This window comes from Heterobasidion irregulare (assembly GCF_000320585.1).
Source record: "Heterobasidion irregulare TC 32-1 unplaced genomic scaffold scaffold_09, whole genome shotgun sequence".
NCBI lineage: Eukaryota > Fungi > Basidiomycota > Agaricomycetes > Russulales > Bondarzewiaceae > Heterobasidion > Heterobasidion irregulare.
Genome location: NW_009258205.1, coordinates 1,751,094 through 1,768,417, shown reverse-complemented (window position 1 = coordinate 1,768,417; position 17,324 = coordinate 1,751,094). Strand labels below are relative to the sequence as shown.

Below are 17,324 nucleotides of genomic sequence, written 5' to 3'. Positions count from 1 at the left end.
CCCAAGCATTGAGCAGCTTATCCGGATTGTTTATGATCAAAATCTCATCAAGCTAGCGCATGGATCTGGTGCCATAACAAGATGAGCATTATGAAATCATTCGTATCCAGGATATGCGGTTCATGAATCCGCAGAGAGCATGTATTTGAGTATCAGATATCTGCACTGACTCGAGCTTTCTATAATACCGCTCATCACTGGAGTTGGGCCGTGTGATTGATTCACAGCATGCCTTGGTGCCTCCTTGTTCTTATAATCTCCGTCGCACGAGAAGAGCACAATCACACGCCGTTGCTCTAACAAAGAAAAATACAAAGGATTATGTCTCGACGAGTGTCTTCGTTTGTCGGAAGCAAATACGTGCGCCTACAAGGACCATGTCCGGAGACCTCCGTGATTTGACTCTGTAGGTATTTTGCGGTCCCGCAACATCCTGATTTATGAACCGATGGCAATTCGAACTGCATTCTCATTTGTCGCTGCTCATGCTACGTACACAGACAGCTTCCTTATCTTGTTCGATATCAATCACCGTTGTCTAGGCTTTACGCCTTCGACAAAGCAGTCCTTATCTTGTTGACGGACGACAGATAGGGAGATGTGCTCCCACAAATTGGAGAGAAGTAAGCTTGGTCTCCAGCTGTTTTCACCAGGCCTCTGATACTGGCTGCTATTTTTCAGACACTCGCACTCCTGTGTCCTCCCCCAAAACTTTCAAATAGGGAAATTTGTTATATGCGATCCAGCGCGTTTTCTCAAAAGAAGAATCATCAAGTTCATGACTTCAAATGTCATCAACTGGTCCTTGTCGGAGTTCCCTTGTATGTAAGCTTTCCCTGTGGCAATAACGAACGGCTCTTTACTAACTCCAGCAAAACGTATTCCACGTCTTATTCGGAAGTGACATACCCTTCCCACCCAGAATTTTCTGGGGATAAGCGCCACATGTCTAAGGATGAGGAAGACACTTGACTACATGTGTTTCCATATTCACGCCCGTCTTCTGAGGACCTGTGTCTTTTCTCGGGAGGCTCTTTCCGCAATTTTTTTTAGAGTGACAGAAAGGCGAACTGAGTTTATGTCAAACTCGCCTCGCTATATGTCTTGCAGACTTTTGAAGGAAATGTTGCCCAATCTTGTGTAGAGAGCCGTAAAGCCGAGGCATTTCAGAGCAGCGGCACATCGGAGACCAAAAGTGCCGTGGATGTGCCGCCCGGCTGACTGACAGCACGTCGCCTCGAGTCTCAGTCATTCAACATTGAAGAACATACAACTCATCAAATCTACTACGATCGGAACGGCTCGTTTTATATGACATTCAGAGCATGCTGCCTAAGTGAGTCTCACCCCCCAGTCCTCACGCAACGTATTCATAGTCTCTGCTGCGCGGGCTCACCTCTAACTTTAGCCACAGACTATCCTGTCGGTGGCATTGTCGTAGTCGATTCCATATCGCTCATGACACTCATGTTTTTAGCAATTATATGTTCCCCTAGGACAATATGGGGAGTCAGCATGGAGCGGCGCCCCACTGTCCATGGCGGGAGACGAGGCCCGGCAGTATGAGCATCTTCGAGATGCGGGTGTCGCCGCCACCCCCATCTATGGCGCCAACCCGTATGCGCCACATCGTACCACGATGCATCACGGTAAGTGTAGTTCATGTGCTATGATGCTACGATATTTGACTAGCTTACTCCGGTTTACCTCTTCCTTTCCGTAGGGTACGATGCACCACCGATGTGCCCAATGGCATCACTGCCACGATATGATGTCTCAGGATGTTTTTTGACAATTCTTTTTGCATTATCTCAGTGGTAAGCGTGACGACAACACCTGATGATTTTCCCCCTTCTGACTGAGTTTGCAGGATCTGCCAACGCTATCTGCTCATGTATGACATGACCACGCGGTATATCATAATTGTAGGGTTGCTACGTATTATATACATTCTATGACCTTATCAAGGTTTAAAATTGTCTCCTCAATTTCCCGATGGACGTGCTGTCAGTTAGCCGGGCAGCACACCCACAGCACTTTCGGTCTCCGATGCGCCGCTGCTTTGAAATGCCTCGGCTTTACGGCTCTCTACATAAGATTAGCCTTTCAAAAGTCTGCAAGACATATGCCGAGGGAATTTTGATATTAACTCGGTTCGCTTTTCTGGGACTCTGACAAATTGCAGAAAGAGTCACCCAAAAATCAACGAGAAAAAAAGTCACAGGTCCTCAGAAGACGAACGTGGATATGAAAACACAAGGAAACTCAACGTTGATCACGCCAGTGAACTCCCCAATCCCATAGATCTCATATCATCTTCCCAACTCGTCCTCAAAGTGTCTTTTCGAAAACTTCTGCTCTCAAGTCGATAGTAGAGAGATATCGTGTTGTTGCAGCGATCTGGAGGACTTCTAAGGTTATCAGAGTGGTAGCGGGCGCGATCGCACGCGTGGGATGAGGGGGGAGGGGAAGAAATGAGGTCCAAGCGTTTCGTTCCCTACTTCTTGAGCACCTACCATTTAGGGTACAAAGGCATTCTGAGAATCATACATGGGCGGTAACGCAGGCATGAGGCATGCAGCAGGTCTTTTATATTGACGGGGCGACTTCGCGGACCGCCTGCGAGATCCGGAGACAGCGAGCAGCGAGCGCATTGATTCTTTGTGACACCTGATATGAGCTGCTCAGCCGGCCTCCGACGACCGTTCTCCAGAAGGCAGGTAGGCCAAACGAGCTACTAGCACAAGGCAGCCTCGCATTGTCCTTCTCCTCATCCCGTACTCCAAGCACGCAGCTACGGAGCCTCGCATTGGACGGCTAGAACACCGCCCTGAGTCGGTGGAACATCTGGAAGCCGGAACATGCTCGAAGGATGTGACGCTCCAGGTGGAGCCGCCTGCCCTTCACATCATTGTGCCGGTGTACGTTACAAGACCAAGCTCGTCCAAGGGTCGGGATGAGCACGCTTGGGCCTTGCGATGCTTCTGGAGCTCCGTAATATCCACCGGTCGCATTGACCGGGACCCGCGACCAACCCGCCGGTCCTGTAGACCTGTTAAAGGTCTAATGTGACGACGCGCACGCCAAAGCGATTCTGCCACAAGCCACCCAATGCCAAAGTACAAGGTAGTAAGGTCCAACATGGCTTGGACATGAGGCCGATGCTCGAACTCCGACGCCGTAGCTGCGCTGAATCAGAGAAGATATAAGGAAGTCAGCGGGGGAGGGTCCAAACACACCGCCATCACCCGCCTCTATTGTCGCGATCACCCCTCCAACACAATAACACAACTCACTCACAATGATGTCCGGAGACAATTGTAATGTCAAACAACTGTGCAGGTCATCTTCGTCGCTGATCCGGTTCCGTTGTAGACCTCGATGCCACCTTCGACTGGAACTTTGACGCCATCGCAAGTGGCAGTGGCACTGACAACTGGAGGGCGGCGAACGACGTGAGACAATTCACACCTTCGCCAGACGAGCCACAAAGTTCCCAGCCCCTCCTCGACGCGGAATCCCGAAGAGACCCGGAGGAACTGCTACGATATGGGTCTCAAGAGCCACTGTACGTCTCTGACCGCCCAATTGTCAGTGACGCCCGACTCATGAATTAATCAAATTTCACAGACCCCACGGGCTGTATCTCCCCCCCTCCTCTTCCATCCCACCACCGCTCACTACCAGCTATCAGCTGGACACTCCTCACTTTTTGCCGTCCGCGCAACCGCTTTCATACCATCACGTCTCCCCTCCTGCCCATACGTTGCGCGCTCCTCTCCCCCAGAACCTGCTGACCCCTCCTCCGGATTATCTCCCCATGGCTGAGTTTCACACCCCTACCCCGTACCTCCAGCCGGCATATGAAACATCGTCCCAGCCATGGCCTCCCCTCCATATACCATCCACTAGCACCGAAAGCCACTGGATGCCACTCGCTTCCACGGGGGCCCAATCATTCCTCCACCCGTTCACAGCACCCACGTTTGCGAACACACCCTCCTCTGGTCCCACGATCCCGCCGACATGGTACTCCCAGGGACCATACGCACACCCGTCGCTGGCACCCCCGACCCCCAATGTCTCCGCTGCTGGCCCTTCTCGCGTTCGGAGACCCCACAAGCGAGTACAGCCATATCATCGAGATGAGGTTAACTACGCACCTCCAGCGTCATTTCCCGACTTCCTCGTCGCCGGCCCCTCTTCCCAGTTCCAGGAACCCCCTGTCGCTGGTCCCTCACGGCCCCGACAACCACGCCACCGACGCCGATCACCCCCGGCCCCCTCGCTCCCTCCCCCTTCTCCATACCCATCAAATCCCCGTCTATCATACCCGTCGCCGCCCTTCCCCACTCCCCCTCCGCTTTGTACACCTCCCTCCCCGATGCACGCACTCGCCTTCAATCAGGGCCAGAAGAGAAAGCGACAGCGGGCAGATGACGAAGACGAAGACGAGGTGCAGCGCCCATGGAGGAGGAAACAGGGCCCTTCACGTCCAGAGCAAAGCTCTACGACGTGCCAGGTGAGTTGTGCCCCTCATGGGGTCCAACCACCTCAACATCTGAAATTTGCGAACGGCGAGCCGGAGGACGACCTCCAACTTCATGCCGCCCCCAAACGTGTCAAACGTAGGGTGGCGGGACCACGGAAGGCGTCAACCAGCTCAACGCCAGCGCCGAAGCGAGACCAGCCAAAAGGGAAACCAGAGGCCGTGAAGAACCGGTATCCTTGCCCCATAGCAGGATGCCCGTGCGATTTCACGAGCACAAGCGACATGAAGAGACATGTTGGCACCGCCAGAAGCCATCGAGGCTTCCGGGACGGAGCCGACTGGCCCGCGTTCATAGAGGAGCATGCGCTACAAGACTGTCACCTTCTTCACTATTGCGATATTTGCGACGTAGAGCGCAAAGCGTCCATGCGATTGGATGCCCTCATCCGTCATAGAAGAGATTCTCAAAACCACTTGGATAAGGTCGCTGCCGGCGGCCAAAGTGCTTAGCGCTGAGTAGGCGGCTCGCGGATGCAGGTCTCTGTCGCGGCCAGTAGTCGGAGGAGTGGGGCAGGACGAGTAGAGATGAGCGATTGAACGAACAAACAACATACCCACTCTGATTTATACCCCTCTCGCGCCCCACCTCAGCACACGCTCCCTTGTTCTTGACCTGGACGATGGAGATCATTTGCCCCATCCGCTACTGGCTCCGTCGCGGTGGCGGTTTCCATCCTGGACAGAATGAGGAGACTCGACGTGGGGCCCTTGTTCCAAAACTAGAATCACTTACGTTCTCGCCTTTTACCCAGCAACGCCACGCTTCTCCCAACCATGGACATCTTTTTTCACCTCTGACGTTTCCTCTGTCAACCTCATTCAATTTTTCCTTTGTTCTTTTCCCTTGTTCTTACCGTGCGTTTCCGTGCACCTATACCTACCTACACGCCTTGTACAATTCTTAGATGATTAGAAGATTTCATTACTGCTACTTTGCTCCGGACTCTGTTTTACTCTGCTCCACTGATGATCGAACGAATCATACTGGATTTCTCGACTCAAAAACGGACTCACAAAGTTGTTGAGCAAGCGCCTGAGCTCGACCTGCTTCGTGACGTTCCTTTGAATCACGACATGGGATCAAGATTGACTCTGACGGATCGATGCACAGCTGCAGGAGCCAGGACTGCTGTAAGTGGGATTGCCGATAGCCTAAATGCAGGAGTAAGGCTGGAGATGGGTCGAGTTCGCTGACGCTGCCTCCGTGAAAATCTCCTCCATGTTCGAGAAAGAAATTCTGGTCTCGAAGGTGATGAGCATTGGGACAGAGTGGGAAATGGCACTTTTGGAATGATGAAGCTTGAAGTCGCGCCCGCTGTAGGTTGCACTGAGACGGTGGTTGACGACAAAAAAATTGAGCGCCGGCGGCTTCGTTCATACCGGTACCGAGTCGATCGGGACTCGGCCATTGCTCTGTAGCGACTCTACCTACGCTCTGAACATGTCTAGACTTTTTCGTACTCATTTTCACCCCAACAAAGCTGTCAGATCGCAGGGCCAGGTGTCAGATGGGAAATACGTCGTAGCACAGTGAGTAAGTGTTGCCTCTGAGCATCGCGCGGATTCGTGTGCAATCGAACAACTGACTTCATGTGCTAGTTTCATGGTCGGAAACACCTATGTACATCTTTTTTGCTTCCGCTGAATCCACGATGTAAGACATTGAGCCTCTTGTACATAGCCATACACAACCGAAGACTGGGTCGAAGATATTAAGCTCGCCAGGGCACATGGATTGTAAGTTGCATCTGCATCCCATCGTGTGTACCTCAGGCAAGAAATTTCGCTCGGCGCTGGTTTTTGACTCCCATCAAACAGGGACGGCTTTGCGCTGAATGTGGGACGAGAAGAATGGCAGCGGTGTCGTGTGGAAGATTGCTATACGGCGGCTGCACGTCTGAATCAGTCCACGACGGGTCCCGATGTGTTCCAATTCAAGCTCTTCATCAGTTTTGACATGACGTGCGTTTATCTATTGTCTATCGCTTGGCTGAACTCTCATCTTCGACAGATCAATCCCTTCAGCAACTGAACAAGATACTCGATTGTTGTGTGATTATATGCAACTATGCAAACTACACATCGGGACCTGCCAGCTGATCCACAAGGACCGGGTGCTGGTGTCAACATTCGCTGGTGAAATGGCTACATTTGGGAGAAGTAATGGCGAAGGGTGGGTTTGGGCGAAGCAGCAGATGGAGGAGATAGCGCCGGTGAGTCGAATTGGACGACCTTCGATCATTGAGTGCTTGAGCAGATTGCGTACGTGTGGTATTACAGATAAGTTTCATTCCGGCTTTCTTCATTGATCCTGCCCGCTATCCAAACCTGGACTCCATCGACGGTATATTTCATGTATGTCGATCTTGGCTCCTGCTCGTTCACAGTTGATCTGTCCGTTACGACAGTGGAATGGCTCCTGGCCCATCGGCCTCACTCCTTCCTCCCCTCGCTCTGAAATTGTCTGCCCCAAACTCGATTCAGATCAACATCACATCAGATGCCTCAATCCCAAACATACGAGCGACAGAAGAGGAAGCCGAAAGACTTACATGGCGGCCGTGTCACCTTGGTTCTTTACCGTACGTGTGGTCACGACTCAGTTGTATCGCGCGGTAATGAATGACAATTCCCATAGCACTACGGGGCTGATTCATGGAACAAAAATGTGCGCGTCTCCTCTTTTCCTGAGTGAGTTGGCTGCGCGGATAAGGCTCCAGAACTGACCCTCCTGTATAGTGGATATATCGAGGAGACGATTGGCTTCTAGCTCGGAGATGGGAGTACATCATGTCTATCCGGGATGAAGTTGACATCATACAGATCATATCATGGAACGGTACGCTACTTGCATGACATGAATTATTTTCGTCATCGAGCAGTGGCGTTGTTATAGATTACGGCGAGTCGCACTACATAGGCCCCATCAAAGGCGCGCAGCCCAACTCCGAGGCGTGGGTGAACGGGTTCCCACACTTACCTTGGCTCAAGCTCAATGCCCACTTCGCGCGCGGCTTTCGAGAGGGGCGCATGGTCGTAGATACAGACGAAATCTACGTCTGGGCAAGGCCGCACCTGCGCGATGCTGTTGCATCCGATCCCGTAGATAGACCGAAAGGGTGGGAGCTTGTATGTGTCATCTGCCTTCTCTTCGAGCGAGCTGGACTGAGATTCTGTCTGCGAGAAAAGACCGATGATCGGTTTTGGGTCGCCATTCTCGCCACAGCCCCGTCGACAGTGGTTCTCTCGACCTCCGCGGAGTGTTCTCAACAAACTCGTGTCCAAGTATCCGCCGGCCTCTCGAAGCTCTCGCACCGTCTCATCGTGGGAGAAGGGGTGAAGGTGCGGGTGTACCGTGACAGCGATCGCACTATCGTGGCGGACTGCAGTCCCAGCCTCGAAGAGTTTTGCGTGCAAGAACGGCCGGAAGTGTACAACTTCAACGCGTTCGTTGCAATGTCGAGTTAATCGACATTCTGCTCGTCGCTGCCATCAGCTTCCATCCTATGTGGATCAATATCATCTCAAAGATTCATGGAGTGCTGTCCCCACTCCACATAAACTACCGAGTGGATGTGAGAAGCTGACGAGACTCTTGCCGCGGGAGTACCACCACCACACTTAACATTTGATACAGAAGAACAGGGAGAATATCTCCTCATTCAAGCTGAAACCAATGTGCTGAGCATGGGGTCGCAAAACCGCTGAAATCTCGTCGAACTCGCAATCACTGTTCATTTCGAAAGCGCGAGCAGTGGCTCCCAAGTTATGCGTGAGTGTAAGGCCAAGTGCGAAACGTATACGGGACGATCTGGTCGGCTTGGGAAGGTAGTTTAAAGGGGCATTGCCAGTGAGAAAGTAGGTAAGCTCTCTTATGATTATATACCCCCCTCGAACCACTCACTCATGAGTATACCTAGAGCGTGCAATCTCTTTCGCGATTCCGTCGCCTGATATTCACACGCGCCGCCTCGGCTATCGCTGTTATCACTACTTGAGGGACCAGTGTATCAGTGTGAGGACGCTGTGCCATTGTTCCGTGATTCTGATTTGAGTGACGATCTATGGTTTTGAGACTACGTACCATATTATAGAGTTGGCGATCAAGATGAAACTGGGAAGATGGTATGGACGCTGGCAAATGCGACCCGATCTGAACAGTTTCACTTGAAAGACCCAATAAACGACAGTACTAAGAACCACTCAATGCGCGCCACAGTCCGGAAAGAAGGTAAAACCCTTCTAGATATCGGAAAGAGTCACGAGAACATAACACAGCGAGAGACAGATGCTTCATTGCAGCAACGCATGCCGACCGGCCGCGGCAATTTCAGACTCCGAACCGCCGGATCGCAGCAGCCAGTTCTCATCATCATCATCATCTTCGATTTCGAACATATTCACCAAGTTTCACCACTTGTTCGCTGCTCAAAATTGTATATTCTATTTCGTCAGGACTTTTATCTGACATAGATAGCACCTCGAGATACTTAGGGGTGCCCTCAGACCGTGCTCACATCAATGCAAACCAATGAGTTTAAGTCTGATACGGATTTCAGATGGTAGTCCCACCATTCCATGATTCGCCCAGTAGCATATAGTGTAGGTGGATACGCACTGTATTTCCATTAGATCTTCTTTCGACCACTACCATCAAGCAGCTCCAGCGCCAACACTATTTAACACTCAACTCGCTATTGGAATATCCCTCTGGCTGCCTTGCACGTTTTCACGATTCTCCAATTATTGTACCTCCACTTGATACCACCTAGTTGTGTTCATTTGAGCTTCCCACCGAGCTGATCAACTTGGTATCCGTCACGCTGTCGACTGGCTTCATTGCTTTCGATATGCTTCCACCTTGCTTTACACCATGCGACTACCCTTCTGCCCATCACCCTTTTCCCTATATTCCTCCCGTGCCCCATTAATATGCTTATACCTTACCTCGCGCCATCATCATTCGTATCCTCCCATCTACCCCACGCATGATTATATCTACTTCTTCCTCGTCCAATACTACTCATTCCTTTACATTGCTCGCTTAATGGCCGTGCGGTTGCCCTGATGGCAGAGTCCACGGGTGCCCTCCCAGGATATTAAACAAAAAATTGTTATGTGATTCGGTGCGTACATTCGCAACCAATCATTCAGGTTACATCGCAAGAGGAATATTAGCACCTTTTGGGAGAATATCCTATATCAAGCGTTTTAAAATGGGTGCTGTCTCGAAAGTGCGCCCGACTTACTCTAACCATGACACTCAAACGCTGTCCACGAGATGGATCTTCTGCTCGCAGTATGGAGTGCTTGTAACCATATCGAATGGAGTCTCTGTTGGGCGTAAGTAATGGGAGAGTGCGGCTCGTATTGCACAACCTGCCTTTGTATATAAACACTCCCTGACGGCAGCGGAAGGTTAAAGGGTGCCCGATGCGCAGCGTCATCTGTGTCCTCCAAACGCAAGACTCGTGTGGCACCTAGACTGACGCCCAATATCCAGGATCCGCTGGCTCCGACATTATCGACGTGCGGGAGGATCTCACCATCCGATGCGAGGTGCAGAACATGCATCTGGGTTTCTGAATCGCTGGGATAGAGTGTGCGGAGCGGATAGCGCAGGAGAGTCGGCGTTCCCCCACGAAGATACGTGAGTCTCTCGGAAATGCTTTATGACGCCGTCTAAATGGCCCTGCGACGCTGTACCTCATGGAAGTCGTAATACTGATCGGGGAAAAAATCTTCCACTGTCTGAGCTGTTTCAGGGATGGGAGAACGCGTTGACAAGAAGTCCTTGCGGCGGCGACGTAAGGCTCTATTCTCTAATGAATCTATCTTGTGAAGGGCAGCATGAAGGAGTGTATGCTGTAAGGTCCAGAAATTTAGGAAAGAACATAAAGTCCTTCGGAAAGTCTGCAACAGATATGTTCGCAACCGAAGCACTGCTGTGCGTTGTGAGACCTCTATTGAAGCTTGACAGAAAATACCGCCTGCATATACCTCGAGCTCCCTATCGATAAAAGTGTACAGTAAAGCGACAAATGCTGGTAGTATGTCGCGAAACGAACATACCGAAAATCGCAGGTTCGAGGGCATGTTTATGTGTGAAGCATTCAACGTGGGCTGAACCCAGTCAGACCAGTCACCAATGTACCTGTGACGATAATTTAGAATACTACTCCGATGATGATTTCTCACTGGAACCTATGTTCTGCTCACGCGATTCGAACAGGAGAAAGTGCTTCGGATCTGTCGGGATGACGCGGAGAGCTGCAGTGGCCGCAGCCTCCCGTAGGGGTTTGCCGGCACGGCAGATGCCGAAAGGTGCCGAAGCGCACGAATCTGCAATCCAACTGGTGTTGCCTCACTGTCTCACAGTTCATGCATTTCATCTTGTGTTTTCCTGGTTTCCATTCAAGACTATGCGACAAGGACGTGGACTCATCATTTCTATAAAGCTGTAGGTAGAGCATAAACTTCGAAACTAAAGTAGACAGGCATACGAGAATGTGAGAGGCGGTGAGAGATACGACGAGAGATACATGTTACAGATCGATGGAGATGGACGCAGATGGGAGGGGCGAAGTAAGAAAAAGAAATCATGATTATCATGCGTCTGCATTTGCTGACTCTTGTCTCATATCCACCTAGATCCTCCCTCTTCCATCAACACAAGCCCCCATCGTCAGGCATCCACTGCGAGGCGGTTAGCGTCTTTATTTTGAAGGAAAGAGGCGGCGGCATCTCTTCGTCTTCAAGTGCGTGTATAGACCATCACGACGACTAAACTCCTGCCGACAGACGCAGGTGATAGGGCCCTGGTATTCTGCATGGCCGGGTTTCGTCTTCCGGTGGCGTACTAGATCTCCGTGGTGGCGGAAGACCTTGCCATCTAACTTGCAGATATGCGGTCCCTCACCGTGCAGCTTACCCCTCCGCACTCGGGTTTCCTCCCCTCTCAAGCTTACGTCATAGCTATTCGCGGCTTGAGCATCCGTTGGCAAAGCCGAAGTATCAGGTCCTGCAATGGACACTGGTATACTTTCAGCAAATGGATGCTCTATCGGGAGATGATTCCCGATGTGCCCATTGTTGTATTCATCAGTGTTCCCTTGTATGGGTCTAGCCTCCGCTGGCCTCCAGGATGCGGGCTGCAAGCCCTGACTCGCGCTCATCTCGGTGTGCCTGTATGGCCCGTAATGCTGTGGACTAGAGATCAGTTCTACGTGCACCTTCTAAGGTAGTGAAACCGTTTACATTGCTTCGAATTGGGATGGGTACGGAGTGCGCTGCGTTGTGGACTATTCTCAGTGTTCGTATTTGTGAATCAGTCTGGTATCCCGGCCATGAATCCACTTGGGAGGTCAGTGGCGCAGGCCCTTGAACGTAACCTGTGAAACAGGAGTAACACGAGTCAGTCAGTGCTTTGATATCTACGATAACACCATGCATGAAGCCTGACCTCCGAGAGCCATCGGCATGCGTAGACGGGCCTGAGCGGTGTGGTTCCGCACACCGTACACGGGGGAGAACACGGCGCCCGTCCCGGACAGATGTTCAGTCGCAACCTCTTGGGTGCTGAGTCCTTGGACAAAGCTAGAGCTCTAAAGTGGAGACCACGGTAAGTGACGTTCGCTAGACAGAGTGCGGCACATAGTTGCGTCTAGCAGCAGAAAGTATGTACTTACAACGACATTTATTGCCATATGATGCCCTTGATGCCATGAAGCACTCCCTAGGTTCTCTGGGTCGTCCAAGTATGTTCCTGGGGCCCGCTGGGGATCGAAGGGGAGTGACCATTCGTCGTATGGAAGGTAAGAGGTGTTCATTGTCTCGATAGCAGAAGGTGTTGATAGACACACTGGACGTTCGGAGATAGCTGGCTGGCAGTTAGCAACTCGACTGGAGCTGCCTCTTTTTACTTAAATATAACAATCAGTGAACCCCCGTGCGCCTGGCCCACAGCAAGCTGTTTAATTTGGAGATGCGCTTGTTCAGCGCGTGCATTGATTCTTTGTGCATATCATGAGGTAAACGAGGCAAAAATGCAACGTCTCCCTGCTTCTTCCGCCTCTATCTCACCCACCTTCCGGCTCCGTGTTCAGATTGAGAAGGTGGTGGCGAGGGACATGGGCACGTGTGGTGAGATCGCGCGTTGTTATTGATTTTGAGACTGACCTTCACGTATTTAGAGACTCGTGGAATCACGATTTGCCGTTGTGCTCGAATCAAGACACTAAAAGTGGGTCCACATTGGACCTCCCCGACGCTTTAGCGGTCGAATGCTCAAAGCGTTCGATCGATATGCGATAGTAAACGCACCTCAGCCATGACTCAGATTCTTGGCAGGAACTTGCACTCCCCTCAAGGCATTTTAATCACCGGATTCAAAGGGTCGCTGCAATTCTAGGGCAGTATGATGTTCCAGGTTGCCGCCGAACTCTTCTTGAATCTGCCTGCGCACACGTTTCGCATAGTCTCTGCATTACTCACTTGGCTTGTGAAGAGATTTCATACAATGCGAAGCCTGTGACGTACACTTCGAATGTGATAGTAGGTACAAGCTTATGCTTCTATCGTTCGAGGGTTTCGTTTATCTATGTTCACGGTTCCGGGCGCTTCTCATGATGATGGATGGCGGCTGATGTTGAACTGCCATTTGCCAGTGCTTGTACGTACACAAAAGACCGTCGCCTCCCTTCGTGTCCCGCTGGCTTCTTCGATATCAATCTGTCGTGTCTACTGCTGGGCTTTTATCTCGTTCAATTATCTTCTCGAAAACGTTTCACGGCAGCTTAATGCATCCATTCGAATCGCATCTCCCATGATCTTTGCGAAAGGCAAGAATACTTAGAGCATGCGCATGAGAGTGATCATATTGAGCCAGGAGAAGACCATGGACTGTCTGAGGTGTTCCACCGATCGAACAACGCGCTGCTGAGATGTCCGTGCGGCGGCAAATACGTCAGGCGGTCTCAAAACCGATGAAGAAGTAAGGTTTCACCGCGCCATACTTATGTCTCTTGCCATCTCTTTCTATATGCGGACAACAGAGCTCGAAGGCAAGATAAGAGCTGAGAGAAGTAAGGAGAAGTCGCATCGCTCTTTGATTTACCTCATGATGTGCACAAAGCGTGGACCTATTCACGAGCCGGGAGGCTAGATCACAACTTGTTATGGCGATATACATGGAGCTCATCAAGGCCCTTTAAGTACGAAAAGGTAGCACCTACCGATAGTCGTCAACCGTCACCCAACATCCGACACCTACTACTGCCTCTCATTGCTAGTGAGGATCGAAGATCAAGCATTGTTTCCTCAGCCCAGCTACCGAGCACTTTCCTCTTCCAACACAAAAAACTATGAGCTTTCCAGACAACCTCCTGTACGCCCAATGGCCTTTGCCCCTGTCCACCTACCCTGGATGGGTGCCAAAGCCACACATCGACGGATTCCAGTATGCTCCATTTCCCAACGTGCATCCGAGGCATCATCAGATGCCAATCAATTACATGGTAAGTCAACCATTTAATGTTGGTCGATATGGACAATATCTCACCGTAGCTTTGATCTTAGAGAGCTGGCACTGTTCAGGGCAATTCCCTGATGACACCGAGTTCGGATCCGTGGCCTCCAGCAGTGCGGGTTACGCGCAGGCCTGCCTCGACACTCCGATGACTCCTGTTGGAATGTACAGTCAGTTGGACTTCACCGCGTTGTGACGCACGATGGCTCATGCTGCTACGCAAATCTGCTTCGCAGGATACACCTCAGGACTGGCCATGCCGCTCCACTACCAGAAGAATCTACGGCTGCGATTTGATACCCAACAGGCATCACAATCGGCACCCGCGCCTATGTGGGGCAATCTGGTTGGTTCCATTGTCTAGCATTGCCCGTAGATTACTCATTTCTAGTCGCAGCGTGACGCAGAAGGTGTGGCCATGATCAGCACGCCACCTGAGTTGCAGACATCGCCTTGGAGGCTAGCTGCTGAAGCCAAGCCCGTGCAACAAACGACGAATACATACAACAACGGGCGCAACGGGAACCATCTCCCGATAGCACATCCGTTTGCTGAAGCTATACAGGTGCCTGTTGCAGGACCTGATACTTCGCTGCCAGAGGCTTTGCCTGCTCCATTCGTGGAAGCTCAAGTAAGGGAAGACAACGAGAGCTTGAGAAGAAGAGGGGAGAAGGCTCGGACGAAGAGGGGTAAGCTTCACGGTGAGGGTCCGCATATCTGCACGATGGATGGAAAGGTCTTTCGTCACCGCGGAGATCTGTTACGCCACCGGAAGACGAAACCCGGCCACGCAGAATACCAGGGCCCTATCATCTGCGTCTGTCGGCAGGAGTTCAGTCGTCGGGATGGTCTGTACACGCACTTGAAGTCGAAGAGATGCCTCCGCGCTCTTCGAGATGAGGATGCATGATGTCTAACGGTGCATTCTCGTTCGTAGGAGGAGAAAAAGGGAGGAGAGAGGACCTGATGGCAGACTCACCGTGGCCAAGTCATCTTTTTATTTTGCTCTCATTTCCTTCCATCGTCATCGATCTGAGCCTTGTATGCCCATCGTGTATGCCTATCACCACCTCTCTGAATAGGTCCATCTCGTTTGTCGTTTCAGTGTAACCTTTACCTACGTTGGTTATAGATCTGTTGTCATAGCGGACGTTGGCTGGAAAGCAGGGATGGAGCAAATGGGCGAGCAAGGGGGCGTTGCGTCCGATTCCCTATGAAATGTGAATTTTGTGTATCCACAGATGAGTGTCGTATGCTGTCAAAATCAGACTAGACCGTTGAAACCATAGGCGTTGATGCAAGAAGATGGAAAGTCGGGACGCCAAAGTACGTCAAAGCGCGGCCTTGCCAGAATTCGGCATCTGCCAGTGCACTTCTCCTGCCTACTCCCGAGCACTCCGTATGATACTCTTCCATACTCCCGCATCGTGAACAAATTCGATACCAGTTCATCGGTAAGTAACAGGCGTCAATGGGCCAGAAGATACAAACAACTGATACACAAGATTAGCAGAACGCAAGAGAAAGACGAAGACAGGTGATATAGGAGAAATATAAGCATGAAACCTGTTCAGATCGATTAGCGGAATCGATGGTGGGTGTGGACAGACGGAGAAGGAAGACGGAGAAATCAAAAGGCTTGGTACGTTTTCGACCCATTCAACCCTAGATCAATCTGCTTGAAGGTCATCATCCGCCTTTGTCTCTGTCCCAGATGATGTCGAATTGGCAGGAGAGTGTGCTCGTCATGAGCTCTCAGTCGATACTCAAGGGTTCCACAACACTCTGGCCTCTTGGGTGATATTGCGGGCCTCTCCTGCATCATTTGACATTGCATTGATCTCTCGCGTCGTTCACGACATCGTCAGTGATCATCAATCGTTGGAGAATTCTCTCGTTTCCCGTTCACACCTCCATCAACGCCCGGATCTCTGACTAGTGCTGAGGGATCTAGTGTCAAGGAAAAAGATGCGATGTCGTGGATCTCAGACGATTTTCCCTTGCTGTAGTTCTCATCGCCAAATCCGAAGGACAATAGATCATTGACTTCAGTATCTCGAGATCATTTCATAGAGGAGGGCCACCCTCCGGGTGAAGCAGAGACGTCGCTATCCTCGCTGCTGCGCGACGCGTCCATCCCTACTGCCGTTGTCGCCTCTGTCCAATCCGTTTACAAGGCTCAAGAGTGTCGCCGTCGACATCAATACCCTATCCGCACATGGCTTCGGCTGTGTCTACGGATTTGACCTTGAATCCCAGTCACGCCACAGATTTTGCGGGCTGTTGGAGACCTCTTCCGCTCGTTGCTCCATTACTGGATGACTTTTTGTGATTTCGGATAGTCATATGTGATCCGGAATGACAAGGACAGCACTACCGCAATTGCTTCTGCTGCTGCTCAATCTTGCTTAGCTTTCCGACTCCACTGCCCAAATTCTTTGACTCTACTGCACGGATAGCTGCCTCTGTTACACAAATCACTGACTGTCGCAGGAATTTCTTGTCTACGACTAAGATTTCTCGACTCTCATCAATTATTTGCACAAACAATAGACTCTTGCACGGCCGCTTCATCGCACGAATTCCAGACTCCGCTGCACAATTGCTCGACTCGACTGGCACAACGCATAGACTCTTCGTACAACGGATCTATCGCACAACTACGAAACTTTCAGACTCCTCCTACGAATATCTCAGCACTCAACTTGCACAACGACTCGTTCCTATCGTACTAGAATTAGCCTATTGCACGAGCTCCAGACTGTCTTGTACAACTTCCTGAATCTGCACACTTGCCTGATACCGTCTCGTCGCCCACGAACTGCTAGATGTTAAGAAATATGTCGACTTGTCCATGGCGATAATAAGTTAAGATATATCCAGGCGAGCCTCTTCGCTTACCGGCGTGCTTCCTGTTCGCTGTCGCCTATGCTTTCTATGTGCTTTCTGCACGCTTTCCGCCTCGCTGTGCAACTGCCATCTCGCGTGCTTTTGATATTGCTGTGCATCGTGCTTTCCACTTGGTTTCCGCCTTACTTTCTTTTCCTATCCGAGACACTTTCCGACGTGCTGTGCACTTGCTTTCTCCGACTCCCTTGCGCTGCATTCCTCATTTACACTTCATCGCGCGATATACATGGCATTGTTCACTACCCCCCCCCCTTGCGCTGCTGATTGACCATCTGTTTCTTACCCGCCTTGGCCATTTTGTCCAGGCCGCGGTCTAGTACATCAATGCGCATCATA

At 51.1% G+C, this 17,324-nt stretch overlaps 9 protein-coding genes across 9 annotated transcripts; 6 read left to right on the top strand and 3 right to left on the bottom strand.

The window, feature by feature from the left end:
• Positions 1–1,537: 1,537 nt before the first annotated feature.
• Positions 1,538–5,550, top strand: HETIRDRAFT_460446 (uncharacterized protein; the record flags this gene model as incomplete). Its single annotated transcript, XM_009552030.1, has 5 exons — positions 1,538–1,649; positions 3,376–3,568; positions 3,631–4,522; positions 4,583–4,722; positions 4,781–5,550. 5 exons carry the CDS (start codon positions 1,538–1,540, stop codon positions 4,845–4,847), a joined length of 1,404 nt encoding a protein of 467 aa, XP_009550325.1. The 3' UTR covers positions 4,848–5,550.
• On the bottom strand, positions 4,579–5,550 carry HETIRDRAFT_149193 (uncharacterized protein). The gene has a single exon (XM_009552029.1). The coding sequence runs from the start codon at positions 5,190–5,192 to the stop codon at positions 4,935–4,937; it is 258 nt and encodes an 85-aa protein (XP_009550324.1). The 5' UTR covers positions 5,193–5,550; the 3' UTR covers positions 4,579–4,934.
• A 430-nt stretch (positions 5,551–5,980) lies between these two features.
• HETIRDRAFT_40069 (glycoside hydrolase family 71 protein) lies at positions 5,981–8,746 on the top strand. The gene is made up of 12 exons (XM_009551348.1): positions 5,981–6,086; positions 6,152–6,173; positions 6,234–6,289; positions 6,371–6,514; positions 6,564–6,765; positions 6,833–6,907; positions 6,961–7,134; positions 7,191–7,220; positions 7,292–7,391; positions 7,449–7,681; positions 7,742–8,414; positions 8,473–8,746. The coding sequence occupies exons 2-11, from the start codon at positions 6,156–6,158 to the stop codon at positions 8,018–8,020; spliced, it is 1,311 nt and encodes a 436-aa protein (XP_009549643.1). The 5' UTR covers positions 5,981–6,086; positions 6,152–6,155; the 3' UTR covers positions 8,021–8,414; positions 8,473–8,746.
• A 1,056-nt stretch (positions 8,747–9,802) lies between these two features.
• On the bottom strand, positions 9,803–10,126 carry HETIRDRAFT_421083 (uncharacterized protein; the record flags this gene model as incomplete). Its single annotated transcript, XM_009552028.1, has 1 exon — positions 9,803–10,126. The coding sequence occupies one exon, from the start codon at positions 10,124–10,126 to the stop codon at positions 9,803–9,805; it is 324 nt and encodes a 107-aa protein (XP_009550323.1).
• A 1,142-nt stretch (positions 10,127–11,268) lies between these two features.
• On the bottom strand, positions 11,269–11,730 carry HETIRDRAFT_326272 (uncharacterized protein; the record flags this gene model as incomplete). The annotated part of the gene is made up of 1 exon (XM_009552027.1): positions 11,269–11,730. A coding segment is annotated over one exon (462 nt), but the record flags the coding sequence as incomplete, so codon positions are not given.
• Positions 11,731–12,597: 867 nt separating this feature from the next.
• On the top strand, positions 12,598–12,827 carry HETIRDRAFT_165522 (uncharacterized protein; the record flags this gene model as incomplete). Its single annotated transcript, XM_009552026.1, has 2 exons — positions 12,598–12,694; positions 12,745–12,827. The coding sequence occupies 2 exons, from the start codon at positions 12,598–12,600 to the stop codon at positions 12,825–12,827; spliced, it is 180 nt and encodes a 59-aa protein (XP_009550321.1).
• A 1,087-nt stretch (positions 12,828–13,914) lies between these two features.
• On the top strand, positions 13,915–14,274 carry HETIRDRAFT_326097 (uncharacterized protein; the record flags this gene model as incomplete). Its single annotated transcript, XM_009552025.1, has 2 exons — positions 13,915–14,071; positions 14,129–14,274. 2 exons carry the CDS (start codon positions 13,915–13,917, stop codon positions 14,272–14,274), a joined length of 303 nt encoding a protein of 100 aa, XP_009550320.1.
• A 222-nt stretch (positions 14,275–14,496) lies between these two features.
• Positions 14,497–14,988, top strand: HETIRDRAFT_326399 (uncharacterized protein; the record flags this gene model as incomplete). Its single annotated transcript, XM_009552024.1, has 1 exon — positions 14,497–14,988. The coding sequence occupies one exon, from the start codon at positions 14,497–14,499 to the stop codon at positions 14,986–14,988; it is 492 nt and encodes a 163-aa protein (XP_009550319.1).
• A 524-nt stretch (positions 14,989–15,512) lies between these two features.
• HETIRDRAFT_436050 (uncharacterized protein) lies at positions 15,513–17,305 on the top strand (the record flags this gene model as incomplete). Its single annotated transcript, XM_009552023.1, has 6 exons — positions 15,513–15,532; positions 15,589–15,720; positions 15,793–16,083; positions 16,179–16,406; positions 16,491–16,846; positions 16,962–17,305. Exons 3-6 carry the CDS (start codon positions 16,052–16,054, stop codon positions 17,303–17,305), a joined length of 960 nt encoding a protein of 319 aa, XP_009550318.1. The 5' UTR covers positions 15,513–15,532; positions 15,589–15,720; positions 15,793–16,051.
• Between the last annotated feature and the right edge of the window lie 19 nt (positions 17,306–17,324).

Bases quoted from the DNA above. Each gene is read 5' to 3' on its own strand.
- HETIRDRAFT_149193 (XM_009552029.1), bottom strand. From the start codon at position 5,192: ATGGGGCAAATGATCTCCATCGTCCAGGTCAAGAACAAGGGAGCGTGT.
- HETIRDRAFT_40069 (XM_009551348.1), top strand. The intron at 6,515-6,563 runs GTGCGTTTATCT...CATCTTCGACAG, and splicing joins TTCATCAGTTTTGACATGAC to ATCAATCCCTTCAGCAACTG. The intron at 6,908-6,960 runs GTATGTCGATCT...CCGTTACGACAG, and splicing joins CCATCGACGGTATATTTCAT to TGGAATGGCTCCTGGCCCAT.